At 39.6% G+C, this 18,800-nt stretch overlaps 1 protein-coding gene across 1 annotated transcript in view; it reads left to right on the forward strand.

The window, feature by feature from the left end:
- Positions 1-13,356: 13,356 nt before the first annotated feature.
- Positions 13,357-18,800, forward strand: part of MYO15B (myosin XVB) — a gene marked incomplete at its 5' end in the record, with an annotated part of 103,420 nt that continues 97,976 nt past the window's right edge. Inside the window, 5 exons of the mRNA XM_081319007.1 lie at positions 13,357-14,560; positions 15,643-15,962; positions 16,525-16,586; positions 16,857-16,920; positions 17,383-17,492. Coding sequence (XP_081175133.1) covers positions 13,357-14,560; positions 15,643-15,962; positions 16,525-16,586; positions 16,857-16,920; positions 17,383-17,492 — 1,760 coding nt within the window. The remainder of the gene's footprint in view (positions 14,561-15,642; positions 15,963-16,524; positions 16,587-16,856; positions 16,921-17,382; positions 17,493-18,800) is intronic.

Raw genomic sequence — 18,800 nt, forward strand, 5'->3', positions numbered from 1 at the left:
AAATCTGCGATAAAAAGATTCCACTTCAGGAAGGTCAGCAAGATTGGTCATTGACATGGTATCTACCAGGTGATTGTATGCCAACGGGACTGGATTTCTTGCATGTTTCTGCAGTGGTGGTGATGCCTCTTTCTTCCACACCTCCACATGCATCTTTCGGTGAGGTGGCAGCAATCTAGGCCTCTTCCGTGCTGGAGACTCCATCAGTAAATCAGAAACGCAAATCTGTAGGAGTTCCTCTTCAACACTCGTCACGGATCCACTTGGCACATTCTTGTCTTTAACATCATAGTTGCTATGCTGAGATACCACAGCATCTTGTAGTGGGCAGTGTTCACCTACACATACAGCCCCAGGAGTTGGATGCATTTGCTCTGGACTAAGAGACATTACTTTCACAAAGTAAACAGCGTTTTCGTTGTGTTGCAAAGAGGCCCTTGTTTGTAAATCTGACAGGGCCTTGTTCCTTGTCTGCTTTTCCTGGACAGAAATATCAACTGCCGATTGAGATGCTACTGTTTGAGAATACAATATGGGACATGGCTGGAGTTTCAGCTTTTCATTCCATGCTTGAAGAAACTTCTCCCTGCAAGATTTTGGCTTTTCTGTGACATTGGGATGCACGGCCATCTTATCTTTTGTGGCTGCTGCCTCCATAAGAGTTTCTGAGATTTAAAGATTGAGACAGAAGTGAAAATCAATGAAAAGAGCTTTCTAATATGTAATTTGCTAAAGGTTGGTACTTCTAGTATTTTCCCTCACCTCCAGGTCTCTAATTGATGTAGGAATAGCTGTAGTGTTGCCTGGCAACACACATTCTAGATCTCACAGGCCTGGAGTAAGCTTCATGGCCTAAGCCATGGAAGCTGTAGCAGTTGGGACAAAGATCCAAACTTTCCAAGGTCATAAGCATTCTGAAGTCAATAATATGGAACAAATGATCAGTTAATTTGGGCCAGGATGCACTTTTTACATGGAATCTATCCCTAACCAAAGCTGCAGCTGGGAAACCTTGAATATCTTGTATGTGTTTACAAGCAGTTTTTTTCAGCCTTGGCTGCTTAAAGATGTGTGGGCTTTAATTGCTAGAATTCCCCAGCCAGCATGCTGGCTGGGGAATTCTTGAAATTGAAGTCCACAACATCTTCAAGCTGCCAAGGTTGAGAAACACTGATTTACAGTGCAACAATGCACCTAAGAAATCTAAATGGTTTTCCTTTCCAATTATATACGCTGTCATAGTCCTCCTATGGCTGCTCACACAGAAGAGAGACCTGAATCTTGCGAAAGCCACTCCCGATCTGCTGCCCTCTTGACATACTGGACTTCTATCAAATGCCGTGCTGGCAGTGAACTGTGGGAAATCCAAAGCAGGTTACCAGATTGGGGAAAATGGTATATCACTTGCCTGATCCCATTGCATCAAACAGAATGGGAGGTCATAATCCCATCCTCAGATTCTACTGACTTTTGGATTTGATATAAAGGAGCAAGGAGGCAATGTATAGATCTTTTGGAGAGACCTTGCTTACCAAGCCTTTTCAAATATAAGATCCTTCTAATATCATAGGCAGTTGCAATGTTAATTGCATTCATACGCTGGTCTTGATTAAGCAACCAGATCTGCCCTGCAAAAATCCGGTGACCACTAGATGGCAGGAGAAAACGCTGCTGGCTTCCTTTTATTTATTTTTAAAGCAAAGCCCTTTCAATTTTTTTTTTGCTCCCCTTCTACAGTAAATGTGCATGTTCTGCATCTAGACTTTTTTTTTGCTTTGATCTTTGAACTTTGTGAACCTTTTCATGATTTTAGACAAGGTGATATTTGTATAATCAGATGGGCTATTTCATTCTTCCCCTTCATAGAAATCTAATAAATAAGAAGCCCTTTAAACAAATCCCATTAACAGCTCTATAAATTTAGGTCTTCCAAATGTGGTACAGTGATTAAGGTACCAGGCTAGAAAACAGTGGACCATCAGTTCCAGTCCTGCCTTAGGCACAAAACCAGCTGGGTGACTTTGGACCAGTGGCTCTCACCAGCCTTAAGGAGGAGACAAGGGCAAATCTTGCCAGAAAAAACTGCAGGGATTAGCCTAGTGGGGTAGGCAACCTGCAATATAAATATTTTGCTTGCACCTTTCTGTCCAAATATCATTTGGTGTAAGAAGAGCCAGTTAGGTGTAGTGGTCAAGGCATCAGGCTAGCAACTGGGAGTTCCAGCCCTGCCCTAGGCACAAAGCCAACTGGGTAATATGAGCCAGTCATTTTCTCTTAGCCCTAGGAAAATGGCAATGGCAAATCACTTCTGGAAAAAAACTTGCCAAGAAAATTACAGGGACTTATCCAATCTGAGAATTGGACACAATTGAAGAGTTGGTTTTTTTAAAAAAGAGTAGCCTAATTCTCTGACCTATGACACTCCTGGGGATCCAGGAGGAGACAGCACTTCCTTTACAACAGCATCTGTGCCCTGAGCCTGACTGACTAACCAACTATTAGGCAACAGGGATCTGTGACATATAAGGGAACAGGTTTTCTAAATTTGTGCCCTTTAATTGCTCTGGTTTTCTCTTCCTGGGCATGAATATTTTAGCAAATCGTCTCCAGTTTCTTTTGAGGAGGAAGAGATTGGATATGAATTTTCTTTCCTTTTCAAAGCAGTAACAATCTCCTGGAGCACAGAAGCAAATTGGGGAGATAATTCAAAAGCTGCTGGGTAACCAAAGTGGGGGCATTGTGTGGGTGGAGACAGCACTGATTCACTTGCAGTTGGGTTTCAGAAACTATGGTTACTAAACAAAAGGGATATAAATCAAATGTCACATCCTGGTCAATAACCCACTTGGCTTCTAATTTATTAGCTGACTAAAATTAGCTACCTGACTGAAACTGTAAAATTATGAAACAACATTTTTGTCAGAAAGGAAAGACCAAGTCTACACATGAAGATCCAATTAAATTAATTTATTGCTAAAAAGTTTATTCACAGGAATCTTTTCAACTAATGGTTAGCACCTGCTTGGAATTAGATCAGTATCAACTGATTTTAAGGGGGGACTGAACTTAGTCCATGGCTATGTAGGGATTCTAGGCTGATCCCTCTTTTAACTCTCCCCCAGGTTCTGCCACTTCATCTACATTTTCCTGGCTAATTAATACCCATTTTTTCATGAAAAGTATAGAGAGATGTATCTCTTACTTAATCCAATCAGGATTCAAAATTAGAATATGGAGCGAAGACAATAATAATGTTATATCAATTCAATAATATCTACTTTAATATGCGTAAATTATCCAAGCCAGCTCAAATAATAATGTTATATCAATTCAATAATATCTACTTAATATGCGTAAATTATCCAAGCCAGCTCAGTAATTAATTCATGCACATAATGTCTTGAGCTGAGCAGCAACGCTGCTTTTCTTGAATCTATCCTTTTCATGCCTGTTCCCACAATTTTCTTTCAACCAAGTATTATCAAAATTCATATGCTGACCACAACACTAATTAAAAGAAACCTGACAGGATTTGACTTCCAGGGGAAAAATGGTGAAAATGGTAATGACAGTGGCACAATGAAGAAGACCTGGCAAATAGACCAGCTCTTCATAATTCCTCTCCCAATCAGGAGAACTCATGAAAATGTCTGCAACATGATAGGATGGGATTTTGAAATTTGTACACTAGACAGAACTAGAAGGAACTAAAGATTACAATTAAAAGAGAATAACACATATAATAATTAGAATGGAGCAAACTATTTTAACATTGGACATACTGAAGGATATTTTTGAACAACGGACCTAGAAGCTAATTTTAACTTTTGATTGTGTTTAAAAGAAGCTATGGAAGAGAAATCAATTTTATCAGACAAGACTGAAAATTATCGGAAAATGGATTTTAAAATGACAGGCCAGATTAGAAGAATGATATGGAAAAAGATGCTACACTGGGCATGTAAATGAAACCAGCTGATATGTTAATAATTGAAAGGGATATACAAATAAACCAAAAGAGTGACCTGGATAACTTTCCAATATTGAAATTGTGAAAGGGAATTGTTAAAGCTTTGAAGAATTTTGTGAGAAGGAACAATTATAAATGAAAAGAAATAAAATTCTTGGACATTATTTGAGGGGTCAGGATTCAAATCATTAAAAGGAAGAAATACAAATTTGATTTATTTGATCAAATAGGTATGCTGTCATTTCTAACAACCCTTAACAATCTTTTGTTGACCAGGACTGAAATGATGAGGTTTTAAGGGTTTGTTTATAGACAAGATGGGACGCGGTGGCTCAGTGGGTTAGGACGCTGAGCTTGTTGATCGGAAGGTCGGCAGTTTGGCGGGTCGAATCCCGAGTGCCGCATAACAGAGTGAGCGCCTGTTACTTGTCCCAGCTTCTGCCAACCTAGCAGTTCGAAAGCATGTAAAAATGCAAGTAGAAAAATAGGGACCACTATGGTGGGAAGGTAACAGCGTCCCGTGCGCCTTTGGCGTCTAGTCATGCCGGCCACATGACCACGGAGACGTCCTCGGACAAACGCTGGCTCTTCGGCTTTGAAACGGAGATGAGCACCGGCCCCTAGAGTCGGAAACGACTAGCACGCATGTGTGGGGGAACCTTTACCTTTACCTTTACCTTATAGACAAGAGATGAGATATGGAAAGAAATCACTTTTAAAAGATGATGAAAAGTTACTAAAATTGTTTATAGAAGTGTTGAAGGACAAGTTATTCTTTTCTTTACTATATGTTATTTTATTTTCTAGTTTACTATTTTTCCTATTCTGCATTTCTTTTTATCCTTTATAGTTCTTTTTAATTGTAATTATTAATAAAAGTATTAAAACAATCTGGCAGGATTTCAGTGGGATGTGCAGATGTGCCCTTGGTCTTAAAACCCCAGGAATTCTACCACAGAAAGATAATGCTCACCCAGCTTTTAGGATTCTCCAAACCACAAAAAGGTAATACATCGTTATTAGCAATACACCCATATTTTACAGTGCACAGTGGTGTGAATACTTTCTGCTATTTCTGCATCAATGAATTTTTACAAAGCAAGGATGCTTTCCACTTTAAAAATGGAAAATTACAATGTAAATTGAAACACTAAGGAAAAGAAAGGAGGAGGAGAATGGGGAAGGGGAAGAAGGCGGAGGCAGAGAAGAGGAGGAGGAGGAGAAGGAGAAGAAGTAGTAGTTATGACAGAAATTGTCCTTGGAATGCTTGTAAAATTAATATTAAAATAATTAGGGGGAGAACCAATCAAGTGTACTGTCTTGAACTGCTCAATGGCAAACTAAGATATAGAAGAATAATCTTCGGGTTTTTTTTAAGAGAAAATGGAAGCACTAAAACGGTATTAGTTTTAGTATTAAATTAGGATACCGAAATACTTTCCTGTAGCCTGGCACATAAAAAGTTAATGAAGCTTACAACTTTCCAATTTGGCTAGTGTGGGCTTTATTGAAATGTATTTTTAGAAATGGTCCTTTTTCTCCAAAAGAATGTAAAAGCATGCATCTGCTAAACAAAACCATTTCCTGTTGAAGAGTCAACATTTTATTTTGCCTCCTGCTAGAAGTGTGTATTTGTAGACTATCGGTTTCATATTATTTTATTACCTTCCATTCTCCAAAAGTGTTTTCTTCTGAGACACTTGTATCTTTAATTACACAGCAGGCTGAAAATCATCACTGGAATCACTGCTTTCTGTTGGCACAAAGAAACCAAATATTTAATGTATTTATTTGCTTATGAAATTTATAGGCCACCCAATTAGTTACAGCACCGGAAGACTTACAAAATAGAACAATAAGAGCGTGACAAAAAGACTAAAAAATTCCATCAAAAACGTGGAAAAAGACAACAATCGTTTAAGAAAAAAAGCATAATCATCCAAGGGATTAATCTTCTACTATAGCCAAAGTCCTGGGGATAGAGCCAGGTTTTAAAGATTTGTTTAAATAAGGTCAGAGTAGGTGGGCTGTATGAATCTTGGGGGTAGGGTATGTTGCTCAAGAGGCCAGGTGTCATAAGAGGCAAGGCTAGGTCTCATCATTTTATCAATGGGATCCAGAACAGGCAAAATTTGCAGTCATTAAAGGGATTTTGGCCCTGTCAAGGGAAAGTAAATATAAACTCTTATTTTATATCTCACCTCAATACTGTATTTGCAAAGATCTAGCTGCATGAAATCTATGCCTTTCATTTCGTTAATGTGAAGGTGGGAGCTGTCTTCAACAATTGCTTTAAAGAAAACGATGTCATTCTGCTTAAGTTTCAAATTATTATTAATAGAAATATCTCTAAAATATAACCTATAGACCAAGAGGGGAAAGAGGTATGGAGGTAATTTTGCAGAGGTTATTCTTTATATCTCCCCAATTCGCTCTCATACTAAAACTGGCATTCCAGAATGCATTGGCATTCGTAGAGCAAAGGTCCCCAACCTTTTGGGCACCAGCGACCAGTTCTGTGGAGAAGTTTTTTCCAGAGAGCACATGGTTGTCTGCTTCCTGCATCCTGCTTTGCCCAGCTGGCATGCTGTAGCCCAGTATTGGTCCACAGACGGGGGGGGGGGGGGGGGTTGGGGACCCCTGGTGTAGAGGTTTAAGTCAATTTTTTAAAAGTATAGTTGATTTCCATGATGAGTATTCATTTTTGCAAGATTTCCGAACTTCAGTGCTGACTTTTCAAGGCAAATTCCTTAAAACAACAGTCCACTTGGTCAATCCCTGGATGGTTAGTTAGCCATCTCTGGATGATACTAGATGAGGAACTAAGAATGTGATGAGATGGGGTTTTTGAAGTTAGCAAGTTTATGGCCTAACCTGGTCATATTTGATATCGTAGGTGGGTTAGTGGACTTCAAAATCCATTTCATCCCCTAGTGCTGAATGCAATGCTGCTTCAAAGTGGAATTTGAATACCACAAGGAATAGCAGGTTCCCCCCCCCTCTTTCTTCCTAGAATCTGTTATCTTGGTGGCCTTCATAAATAGAATTCATAGCCTATCACCATCTCTCCTGTTCCACTGTATAGTGGTAGCAAAACAAGATAGAACAACTGCAAGATTCTGGTTATTTTTCTGCTTTAGTCTGGGGGGGGAAGCACCCCTTTCTGTTATTGTATACACTACAGTATCCAAATTAAACCAGCTATGCCATGCATTTACAATAACGTCCTGAGGACTTTCATAATTAGACTCAACAACTGGGTTAAACGCCACTCTGAAGGGTTCGATCCAATTTAAATTGCCCATGAAATGGAGTCACAGTCACAGTCACAGTCACGTCCACGTCCGTTCTTTCTCCCAATAGCCGACGCCAAAATGTATTTTGCGCTCAGGCCGTCGCGGGGCCCTGGCAGACGAGTTCCCCCTTCGCAACTGAGTTGTGTAGCACCCTTTCCCCTTTCGTTGAAAAGAGCGCGTGAATTGGGGTTGCAGGCTGAACCTGTCCCGTAAACCAAGCGAAGTCGCAACACCGCGACTCACTGCCGGTTACTTCACCTAGCAAGGGCGAAGGAATGAATGCCGGCTCTTCTTCTGCCACGCGATCCTGAGCGATTCCCCCAACACAAGACATTTTTATACCGACCCCGCCATTCGGTGCTACCTCTAAATCTGGTTTAAGCAAAATCTTGTGAGTCGGAGGGGGAGGAAGGTTCGTCCAGCTGGGCCCTCTCTTGGCCTTGGAAAAGAGGAAGCTGACACGGGATCCCCTGGATCTTTCTCTTAGTCGTGCAAGAAAACCACCTTCCTACCCACCCCATGCTCCTGAGCCCACGTAGGGCACGCTGCACCCGTTGGAAACTTTAAAAAAAGGCGTTGAGGCTGGATCTGGGAAACACCCGGTCCCAAAAAGTGGAGTGGTGGGGGGGAAACCCACTGATTTGACTGATTCAATTATTTTTTTCAAAGGGGCATTCAAAAAAAACAAGGAGACTCCACACATCGAAAGGTGGAAATCAACGCGCCAATGTGGCCGTAGCAGAATCTTTTGCCAAAAAGGCACCCCGGGCCACTTCCGAAGAAACCGGGCCATTAGGGAATAAGTCTCAATTCGACCCAGGAAGGGATGAGTGGTGGTGGTGGGGGGGAAGGGGCAGCCCTCCCCGCCTCCCCCAAACTATCCCCTTGGCCTCTTCTTTTGCAGGCTTTCCCCCCTGGCAGCGTCTGGCCTTGAGAAAGAAGCGGGCGAGACGGATCAAACGGGAAATGAGAGAGAGATACTTCGAATTGAGATGCCTTCGACTTTTATGGGCCAAATTGGGATTCATTACAAGAAATCTACACACGAGGGGGGAAACCATGAAAACCCGAACTAACCTCCGTTTCTTTCCAAACGTTCAGACTCGGGGAACGAGCTCTCGGGAAAAGCGAAGTCTATCTGGTTGGAAACCGGTGGGAGGAAAAAGTGTAAATCAAGATCGGCTTTTTGGAGATTTCTCTCCTCTCGCCACCGCCCCCCCCCCCCAACGTAAGTGGATGTTAACTAAGTAACCTCTTACGGGCCGAGGGAGAGATTCAGGCCCCACCCAACATGCAAAGAAGGGCTAGCATCCAGGTCTTATCTTAACGACCTTGCGGGGGTGCAGGATCAAGCTGCCTTTTTTCTTTTTTAACAATAGATAAGAAGCACGTTAACGCCGCCTCAAGCTCTTCCCTCTTGACTCTTTCCATCGCCCCTAGGCAGGCCGAACAAACTAGCTTGCAAAAACCCGGATGAGCATGTGCTACTTAAAACTGATGTTCAGTCTATGGATCTCCCGCCAACACCTGAGTTTTCCTGATAAGGGTGATTGTGAGTGGTGAATGGGTAGGCATGGTGCAACAAAGGGGGCTTTATTACTGTGTAGGTAAGAAGCCCCCCCTCCTCCTCCTCTAATCCACGGTCTACAAAAAAAGAAAAGGTGATTTACTCAGCAACTGGGATGAGAAAAAAGGTGGAAATAAATATGTATAGATGGAAGGGGAGGGCAGCATTTTCTTTGTGTATCTAGATCAGGGGTAGGCAACCTTGGCTCTTTTATGACTCGTGGACTTCAACTCCCAGAATTCCTGAGCCAGCATGGCTCAGCATGGAAACCTCTCCCTTTCTCAGCATGACTGGCTCAGGAATTCTGGGAGTTGAAGTCCACGAGTCATAAAAGGTTGCCTACCCCTGATCTAGATAATATATCAGATGAGTGTTTGGGAGAGATTGTCAATTAAGTTTCAGGTGGGACACCATTAACAAACAGTCACACCGTGCAACCACAAGTACAGTAATGGAGGAGGGGGGGGAGAGAGAAGAACAACATGCTAATTCTTCATCAGTGCTAAAGGTAAAGCCAGCTGCCTTCTTGCGCATAGACAAGCGGTGTGGATACTCCATTGCCTTTTTTGCATGGCTCACTCCCTCTCGCTCTTGGTTCTCTTTCGAAGCTGCCCTGCATCAAGCAGAACCCAAGGAAACCAGTATTTCTCAAAGTACAGGTATATCTCCCCATCTTCCAAGCAAGTTACATAAAGCAAGAGCCATAACATTAGGATCAGTAACTTTGATACAATTTGACGGTCTAATTGTATGTACTCTTCTCTGCTCTCGTTTAGCCCAATGATTGCCAAAATATTGGGACTGAATTTTGTTGAACCCACCCACCTACAAGGCTTCACCAGAAAAAGAAAAGGCCCCAGCCGAAAGTTGCTGGCTTTGAATTGATATGCAGATTTAACATTCTCAGGCTTAGAGTGGCTGCAGAAAGTAATTAGAAACAATTACAGCTTTTTTTACCTTACTATTATTAGCTGGGATAGGGGCACATCAGCCTTAATTGGATCTTCTACCATTTGATGAGGGTTCCCCCCCACACACACACCCTATTCTCTCCACTTTAGGAAATCTCTTTTGCTGAAGTTCATTTGACTCTTTTCCTTCTCTCTCTGCCTAGCAATACATTTGTACTGGCAAATAAAAGTTTGTACCGCAATTGATTCATTAGCTTTTCAAATGCTGTGGGATTCTTTGTCATTGTTTTCTTTTTAATACGCAAAATTATTTAAGAAAATAAAGCTTTAAATCCACGTCACAATCTGGAACAATAAATTAAAAATGCAGCCATAATGATTCCCAGAGTTAATTCCGATGTAAAATCTACAGGGTTGGGGTTTGGGTTTTTTTGCCACTATGTCTGAATCTGGCATGTCCTCTACATTCAATCAAAACTCATTGGTTCTATTTTCCTGGAGGACTGCTAGCCACCTGGTGCCATTGTTGGTTGAAAAGAATCTTTAATTATTGATAGTAGCTTCCCTTCATCCTTCTGTTCCTCACTGCATAGACTTCCTAGTTCAACCAAAGTTTGCTATCAAAGTGGATATGCTTATAAATATTGAAAAGGTCCTCTACTGGTTATTAGAGAAATAAGGAACATGGTTTGCTTAGTATTGCAAAAGTGTGAGTTCTGCTAATCTCATCACAACTAATTCCATAAATGAAATCAGAGTAGACAGGTAAGTAAGAACAAGTGAAAAAAAATATCTGCTTGCTTTTTCAATATTTTGATATTAAGATAAAACAGAACTTTTAATTGGAATGAAAACATTTTTAAATCTCTGAAAATAGGGGTTTAAATCCAGAGTTAATAAAATGTTATTGTTGTGGTAACACCATCCATTTGGGATGAAGGATAATCTACCACATTTTATCGGAGTAGCTTTTATTAATGTAAGATAGACAAATAGGACTATCTGCATGTCTGAATTTTATCTGTGTTACAATGCAAATGTTTAGTGCAGCCCAAAGCTAGCAGTTATATATATCACATTTTTTGTAAGAAATCTCAATTATTCTAGCTAAAAAAAAATTGAAACCTTATCTAAATCAATATCAGACCAAATACAGAGTTTTCTTTCTCATAGCCAATAATATTTTTCACATACTCCTTATTAGCAGACTTTGACACAATTATTGCTGGGGGCACAACACTGATTGTTTAATTTTAGAACCCAATTCTTTTCAATTTCCATGGAATAGGACTGCTGCATTTTCTTAAGGAGAAGTAAAAGAAAGTATTTGCAGCTGCTTAGCATATGAGAAAAATTAAACAGTTTAATTACATTCTGTGCTCAGTGAGCATCTACCTTAGTTTTGCATCTTTCCTTCTAATGAAACAATGCGTTGGTGCAGCTCCCAGGTTGTTTAATTTATTTGACATAAGCAGAAACTGTAATTTTGGACATTGAGATAAGATAACCTTTATTGTCATTTTTTTTACTGTGGGCACAACGGCACACATCAAAAATGAAATTTAGTTGCCCGTTCTCAAAGTGAAACACATACATGAGACACACCTAAACATACTATATTCATTTCCCTCCCTAACCCCCACACTTTTGAGAGCTGAAGCAGCCGCAGCCAAGCAAGGCACCACCATTTTTATCATATCATTATCATAAACTGCATAGGATCCATCCTTTCTCCTAGGTCTGCATTTGAATTACATTTGAACAGTTGAATGCTCCCAGTTCTTTCATTCAGGAGCAACACAAAAATTGTCCTCAATCTCAATGCAGAGAGAAAAGAAATTGTATTTAAAGTCCAGGTGTAAGATATAAAGATACAAATAAGTTCTTCATTTCTGTGTAATATTTTGCACAAGATTTGGTTGCAATATCATAGATGTGTTGGAATAATAAAACTTCGATGTCCTTAGTGTTTTGATATGTAAAGTAAAACAACTGTTGGATGGGCTGACAAGTCCATAAAATCCTGGAGGACCGAATTTTTTATTTTATTTTAATCCCATTTATATCCCGCCCTTCTCCGAAGACAGGGCGGCTTACAATTTAAGCACAAACCAATGACCTCAGATAATACAGAAATTGGTCATCTTACCTGTAAGTGTGTTGCATTGCATATCAGGATTGTTATTTGCAGGGCTTTTTTTCTCATTGAACGCTCAGAATGCACCTTTTTTGGATGAAACCTTGTAGGGTAGGCAAGGCGGGTTGTATAACATGTGTGAGTTCCGGCACCTTTTTCTTTTACAAAAAAAGCACTAGTTATTTGCAAACAGTTGGACATAGAAATGGCATTTCTCTCTTCCCCCCTCCCCTCACAGATGTGCTCACAAATAAAGAAAAATGGCACCTTCTCAATCTAAGGCAGAACAAAAAACATGCAGAAAAAAGAACTCCAGCAATCCTTCCCCGAAAAAGAAAAAGCATGCTGAAGAATTTAAAAGGCAGAAGAAAAGACTGAAGAAAAGAAAGAGCAATGAAGAAATTAATTCTGATAATAGGTTCTCTGATAAAGATGGGGATGGTCTTTCCCTACAAAGCCTGATGAAGAGTGAGAAAGATTTGACAAAGCTAAAGGGAGAAAGAAGGAGTGGCTTGAAAGAAATAAAAGAAAAGAGACAAAGTAGAGAAGGCCATTCAGAGAGAAGCTACGGAGAACCAATAACCTATTTGGGAGAGAAGACTAAAGGAAGGAGCCAGAGACCAGAATATCAGAGTTCAGAACAACTACACAACATCATTGTCAAACCAAGAGGCGTTGAAGACCATGAAAAATACACATTGAAAAAGGAAGATAAAGGGCAAGCAGGAAACTACGAAACTGCTCCTGATGCAGAATCTTTCAGAACAGAAAGTGAGGAAGACTTCTCTTGGAAGCAAGAGTCATGCCAAAGAAGAAATTATAATAAAACTGGAAAACAATCTAAATGGGTGGCTCACGCTAACAGCGGTAAGAGGTGCAACAGAAAAAACAAGGAAGGCAAAGCAACAAAGGCTAAGAAATCAGCCAAAACGTTTTCCAAAGGAACTCCTGTGAATTCAGAAGATTCATCATGTTTGGACTCCCAAGAGGAATGCAGGTGGAACCAAAGAAGTGGAAATAAAGGGACAGGCAAGGCCACGTTCAAATCAACAGAGAAGAGAAGCTTATTGGAAGATAATTTGGGTGAGAAGTGGCAACCAGCTTTTACAGAAAGAAGAAGTTATCGGACATCTCACAAAACAATTAGGCAAAGGGAAGAAAAGCCTGAGATCAAAAAGAAGAAAAAAGAGTTTCAAACTAAAGGGAATTATTTTAAGAGAGATGAGAAAATAAAGAGGAAGGATAGAAGCTCAGTAACAGGAATAGCTCCACTGGGTGATAGCCATGAGCAAAACAATGATGAAAGCAGCCCAGAAAACTACAGTAGAAGCCACACTGAAGATGAGAGAGATTCTTGGAACCATGGGCATCCACCAGAATATGGAAGGGGTGAAGAAGAGTCTAACTATGAGGAAAATAGATGTGGAAGTGAAGATACTGTAAATGTGATAAGTAGCATTGGGGGGGAAAGTGGCATGAACCAGGTAACAGCATTTCTTGACGTGACAAGATCAGAGTTCCATAATGTTAGCTTGAATAAGTCCCTAGAAGAGAGCACCATCGTAGAAGAAAATTCAAGTGCCAATGACCAAATGGCCAGCATTCAAAGCCCATCTTCACAATTGGTAAAATGTAGAAGTCAAGCTCCTAATAAATTTGATGCAACCAAACAAAGCTCCCATTTAGAAGAGCAGTCAAACCAAGCAGGTCGAACAAGGGTAGATGGAGTAGCCTTGCTGGCTAAAAGATATACTCACCCAAATTCTCAGCCTCAAATTCTGCTGAAGTTAGACAGCCAACATGCTAAAACCAAGCTGTTGGCGATTAGCAAGCTTTTTTCTCCCAGAAAGGAAACAGAAATTGGTTCTGAATTGGAGGAAAGTGAAAATATCCATTTAGAAAAAAATACAAGGAAAAATAAAACACTTTCAAGATCTAAAGTGAAAGAATGTTCTGCTGAGAAGAAAGATGCAGATGGGGAAAAAATAGGAAAGGTCAAAAAGATTTCACACCAGACTCTGGGCAGAAAAGAGGAGATTGCATGGGAACAAAGTACTGGTGAAAAACAATTAATATTTAAGCCACCAAGACACAAATCGCTACAATCATTTTCAGCATTTAAAAAAGTAACCCATTGGCTTAGCCAGAAACCTCACACAAAAGCAAGCTTGAAACATCGTTTCTTAAAGGTAGTGCGTGCAATTGGCATCTCAGGATGGTTCTCTAAGAGGTTTGGTAAGAGGATGAGGAGCAGCAATCCATATGGATTCAGGAGAAGAATGACCATCAGAATCGTTAATTTAGCTGAGATGGCCAAGAAGTGTAATAAGACTTCAATAAGACAACACAGGAGAAAGGATTTGGATATCAACGAATATTCTTGTTCTTCATCAAATTGTGATCAAATTTCAAATGAAGAGACATTAATAGAAAAGGATGAGCAAGAAGGAAGGACTTCAAATGATCTCTTCAAGGAAGCTATTTTTTCACGGATGAAGTCCAATGAATTATCTGAGGAAGAGAAGAATCATATTACTGACAATAAGTTTGCCATTGTATTTCCCCAGGTTCACCAATTAGTGAATTCAAAAAATGTTTCTCACAGAATCTTTAGAAATAAGGAGAGAAGAAATACTCAAGGATTTCCTTGCAGTTTTCAAGCTGATGAACCCATACTAAGTAAGTCCAATCATGTGAAATCCATCACTCTGCTAAATATCTAACTCCTACAATCTTGTGTCTGAAGATATTTACCCATGTAGTAGCTTGTATTGCTACTATCCTTGTCATCTTCTTATTCTTCTCATGTTCTCATCTTTCTCACCTCTCATCTTTCCTACTCCCTTCTCCTGTTGGTATATTATGATTTATCAATTGTATCTTATGATTTATGGCCTATGACTTACACTGAGAGGCTATGCACTGGAAACAAATTCCTTTGTGTCAAATCACACTTGGCCAATAAAGAATTCTATTCTATCTAAAGTAAATGAAAAAATTTTGTGGCATGTGAAGACTTTGAAGTCAAACATGTACAATTGGTTATTTTCTAAATATTTTTTCTGTGTCCTCTTTTTCCAAGTATAGATTCCCAGTGCATTCTCTTTCTGGGCTCACCTACGTTATAATTCCATGTTCTCACTAATGGCTACACATGTTCTTGGTTCTTAGAATCTAAATTTATCAGGAGATGATTCCCAGTTCTCTGCTCTACTCTTGCTTTAGCCATGCTGAGTCCATTTCACATGTTGATTATATTCTTCCCTTCTGCAGTACTATGAATAAATAAAATGTTGTACATTGAAATAAACAACACACAAATTAATGGGCTGTCCAATATGCAGGATCTTCACTGTTCTCCAAAATACGTACTGTACATTAGTAACAAAGTTCAAATGTGACATTGTTAAAGGAGATTATCTACCCCATTCTCTTTTCTAGAAAATACTTTTTTCTTTGTGGTATTTACAGTTACGATTTAGAATCATTCTGCAATTATTCTTTTAATTTTAGCAGAAATTAGATATCACAAAATCAAAAGGCAAACTTCTTTCCAAGGATGCATCATTGTTTAAAAATTTGAAGTAAAATCTGAGAGGGAAAATAATGCACCAAGCAGTATGTTCCCATTTTTAAGACATCCATACTGTGATATCTCTGTAGTGTTTTTGGAAGGACCAAGGGTTTAAGTAGACACTCCAGACTCGTATATCTTGAAATATAAGCAATAGTCATTGTTACAGCTATTACTTCTCTTTTAGTGGAAGAGAAAATGTCGCAGGGCTCTTCTCCCAGGCACTTTGAGGAAGAAGATATGGGAGACCTCATTCAGAGAACTGAACCAGAAACCACGGAGCAAGTACACTGGACTCAGCATCAACCTCTTACATGTGACCCTACAACTTGGTTGAATTCTGAAACGTTACTTCCATGGCTTACCATTGAGAACCTAAGCAAGTGGACTTTATATAAAGAGAAGGGCCCAGTCCAGTCTCATAAATCAAAAAAATCACTGTTGGAAAGATGGGAGGCAGAAGATGTCACTGAAGATATTCTTCAGAAGGACATGACCCAGAAACAGGTTAGGAACATAGAAAAATCTCTTACACGGTTATTCAGTCTACTGGCACTAGTTTGCCCTTGTTTCAAAAGACTTCTTTCTTAGGCTACCCAAATATGAACCTAGGTCTAGAGAGGCTTATAGAAACTGCCTGATCCACAGCTGCAGAAATAGCTTGATTCAGTCTGAGTCATTTCAGAAACAGAGTGGTCTGACTTGAGGTATAGACTGGTTTGCTTGAAAGTCAAGGGAAACACTTCCAGAGCTTTTCTCAACCTATAACTGGAATAATATAAGTTCAGACCCATCTGTTTCCTTTTTAGGTCAATACAAATCCAGTTCAAATCATTCCATGCTTCCTCAGAATTTGATGTTTGGCTGAAGGATATACCACCTTATATATGCAAATGTATCTGCAATCACAGATCCACTATCTTATCTTACACACACTTGTAGTTAAAACTGTTTTTATAAAGCACTTGCATTGTGGTTAGCCATGTGAATAAAGGATCATTATGGGTGATAATTGTTTAAAATGATGCTACATATAACTCTTAGAAATATCTTGGTCATATTCTTCCAGGTATATAAAGATGGATATTGTTACACTGAATTAGAAAAGACGGAAGACCTTTCCAGGCTGGAGTAAGTAAAACACGGGTAATTATTTGCAGAACATCCCTTGTAGTGCCATTTTTCTGGCCTATCATTGATTTCCTCTCCAAAGTATTAGGGAAGCAGTTCTTAAAACACAATGGAACTCTACATTCTGAAACTTGTCCATCACTGGAAATGAAAACATATCATTATTTATTTCAAAGACTAATCATATTTTCACCTGACTCTAGTTTGGGGTTAATAAAAGCTAGGTACATGAATATTAAGAATAACTACAATATTTCTGTTTCTTCTTAGGGAAGTCTGTGAAAGCTCAGTGTTGTTGTGCCTGAAGAAGAGATTCCATCAAGATGTTATCTATGTATGACCATTACTTTTTAAAAATCTATGATTGTTGGCAATATCTCTGATTGTTGCATGTGTTTGAAAGATGGGGTGTGGGAAGGGAATGTGTTGTTTATGAAGATCCATAATCATCTTGAATAAACAATAGAAGAAAAGCAGCTGTCTTGTAATAGCTCTTCAGAGGATCTCTTCTAGCTCTTCCTGGTCTTCTAGAGCAGACATGTCAAACTTGCAACGTCACGTGATGTCGCGCAACGTATCGGGACCTTTTACCATTGCGGGCAATGGAGTGGACGCGGCTTCCACGTGACGCATCCAGCGCGCGGGACAGCAGTTTGACACCCCTGTTCTAGAGATTAAACTTGGGAGATCTTTCATGCAAAGCCTATGCTCAACAAGAGAAATGGAACTATTTGTTGACATGCCAGCTAAGCTAATGAGCATAAATATAATAAAGTCATATTCTGTTTCTTCCCAGACCTACGTTGGTCATATTTTGATCTGTGTGAATCCATTCAAGGCTCTCAATCTTTATTCAGAAGATGTGATCATCCAGTACCAGAAAGGAATGCTTTCTAGAAATGCCCCGTATGTCTGTATTTTTAATTCCTCTTTTATTTGGGGTTTTTGTTGGGATACAGTTGGGATGTATGGAGAAGTGTTCACGCTGGGCTCTGAGAATTCATATTGTGTTGTTTAAACTTTTTTTTTATTGCTGTTCTGTGAGCCAAATAGGGTTATAGTGCCTAAGATGGCACTATATAAGTTAAGTACATAATTTACATCCTGTAAATGTATCATTCAATTTAAATTACCGGTAGTTAAATTTTTGTTGTCCCTTAGGATCTTAGAATACTTTCTTCTGACTAAAACCATGTTTGGAACTAAACAAAACAGTGTGTTCATTATCACCGGACATGGTATTTTTTCCTTGATATTTTAACAACCTAATTTGGGGGGAAATTATGCCTCTATAGATAAAGGGTTGGAAATCAGGAGTTCTTGCTGATCTCTGCAAATTCCAGGTAGTCCTCACCTTACAACCACAATTGAGCCCAACAGTTCTGTTGCTAAGTGAGACAGTTGTTAACTGAGTTTTGCTCCATTTTACAACCTTTCTTGCCACAGCTGTTGAGTGAATCACTGTGGCTGTTATTAGTAACATGATCGTTAAGTGAATCTGGCTTCCCCAAAAGGTGATCATATGATCCCGTGACACTGCAATCGTCATAAATATGAGACAGCCGCAGAAGCAATAGAGAAATCTGTAGCTATGATTTACTATCGCAGTAGGGATGATACAATTATGTCATCCTGGGCTTTAGAACTAGAGGTTTCGCTGATGCCCTCCCTTTCATATTAATGGACTCATGATGCTTGTTAGATTATATTCTTCATTTATTTGCCATTGGGATGAGTCAGAGCAGTTGTTACAGGGTCTGCAGCCCTAGAAGCCCAAAGTTCTACCCTGATGTACTGGACAACAAGTAGCATCCAAGACAGAAGGCCTTTGAATTAAAGAACTTTCCAATATTCCCACTAGACAAAGAGACATACAGTTCTCAGATGTTCTTATTTTTGCATCCACAACATTTAGTGCATAGGATTAGTTTTTTTGTTTTTTAAAGTGTATCATTACTTTACAATTATAGTTCTTTGTACCTGGAGCACCTTATTTTGATGTGGTCCAGTTTCACTTCCAAACTGGTAGGCATCAGGTTTGACAATAGCGGGCGAAATGATATTCTGCTGAAGAAAAACTAAGAACATAAGTTTTGTTTGAGTTGTAGACATTACATCTTAGGCTGTGGCTATGTCAAAGTTCTAGAGGACAGGAAGGCCTGGAGGAACGTTGTCCATAGGGTCGTGATGGGTCGGACATGACTTCGCAGCTAA

This window comes from Vipera berus (genome assembly GCF_964194415.1).
Source record: "Vipera berus genome assembly, chromosome: 2".
NCBI classification, from domain to species: domain Eukaryota; kingdom Metazoa; phylum Chordata; class Lepidosauria; order Squamata; family Viperidae; genus Vipera; species Vipera berus.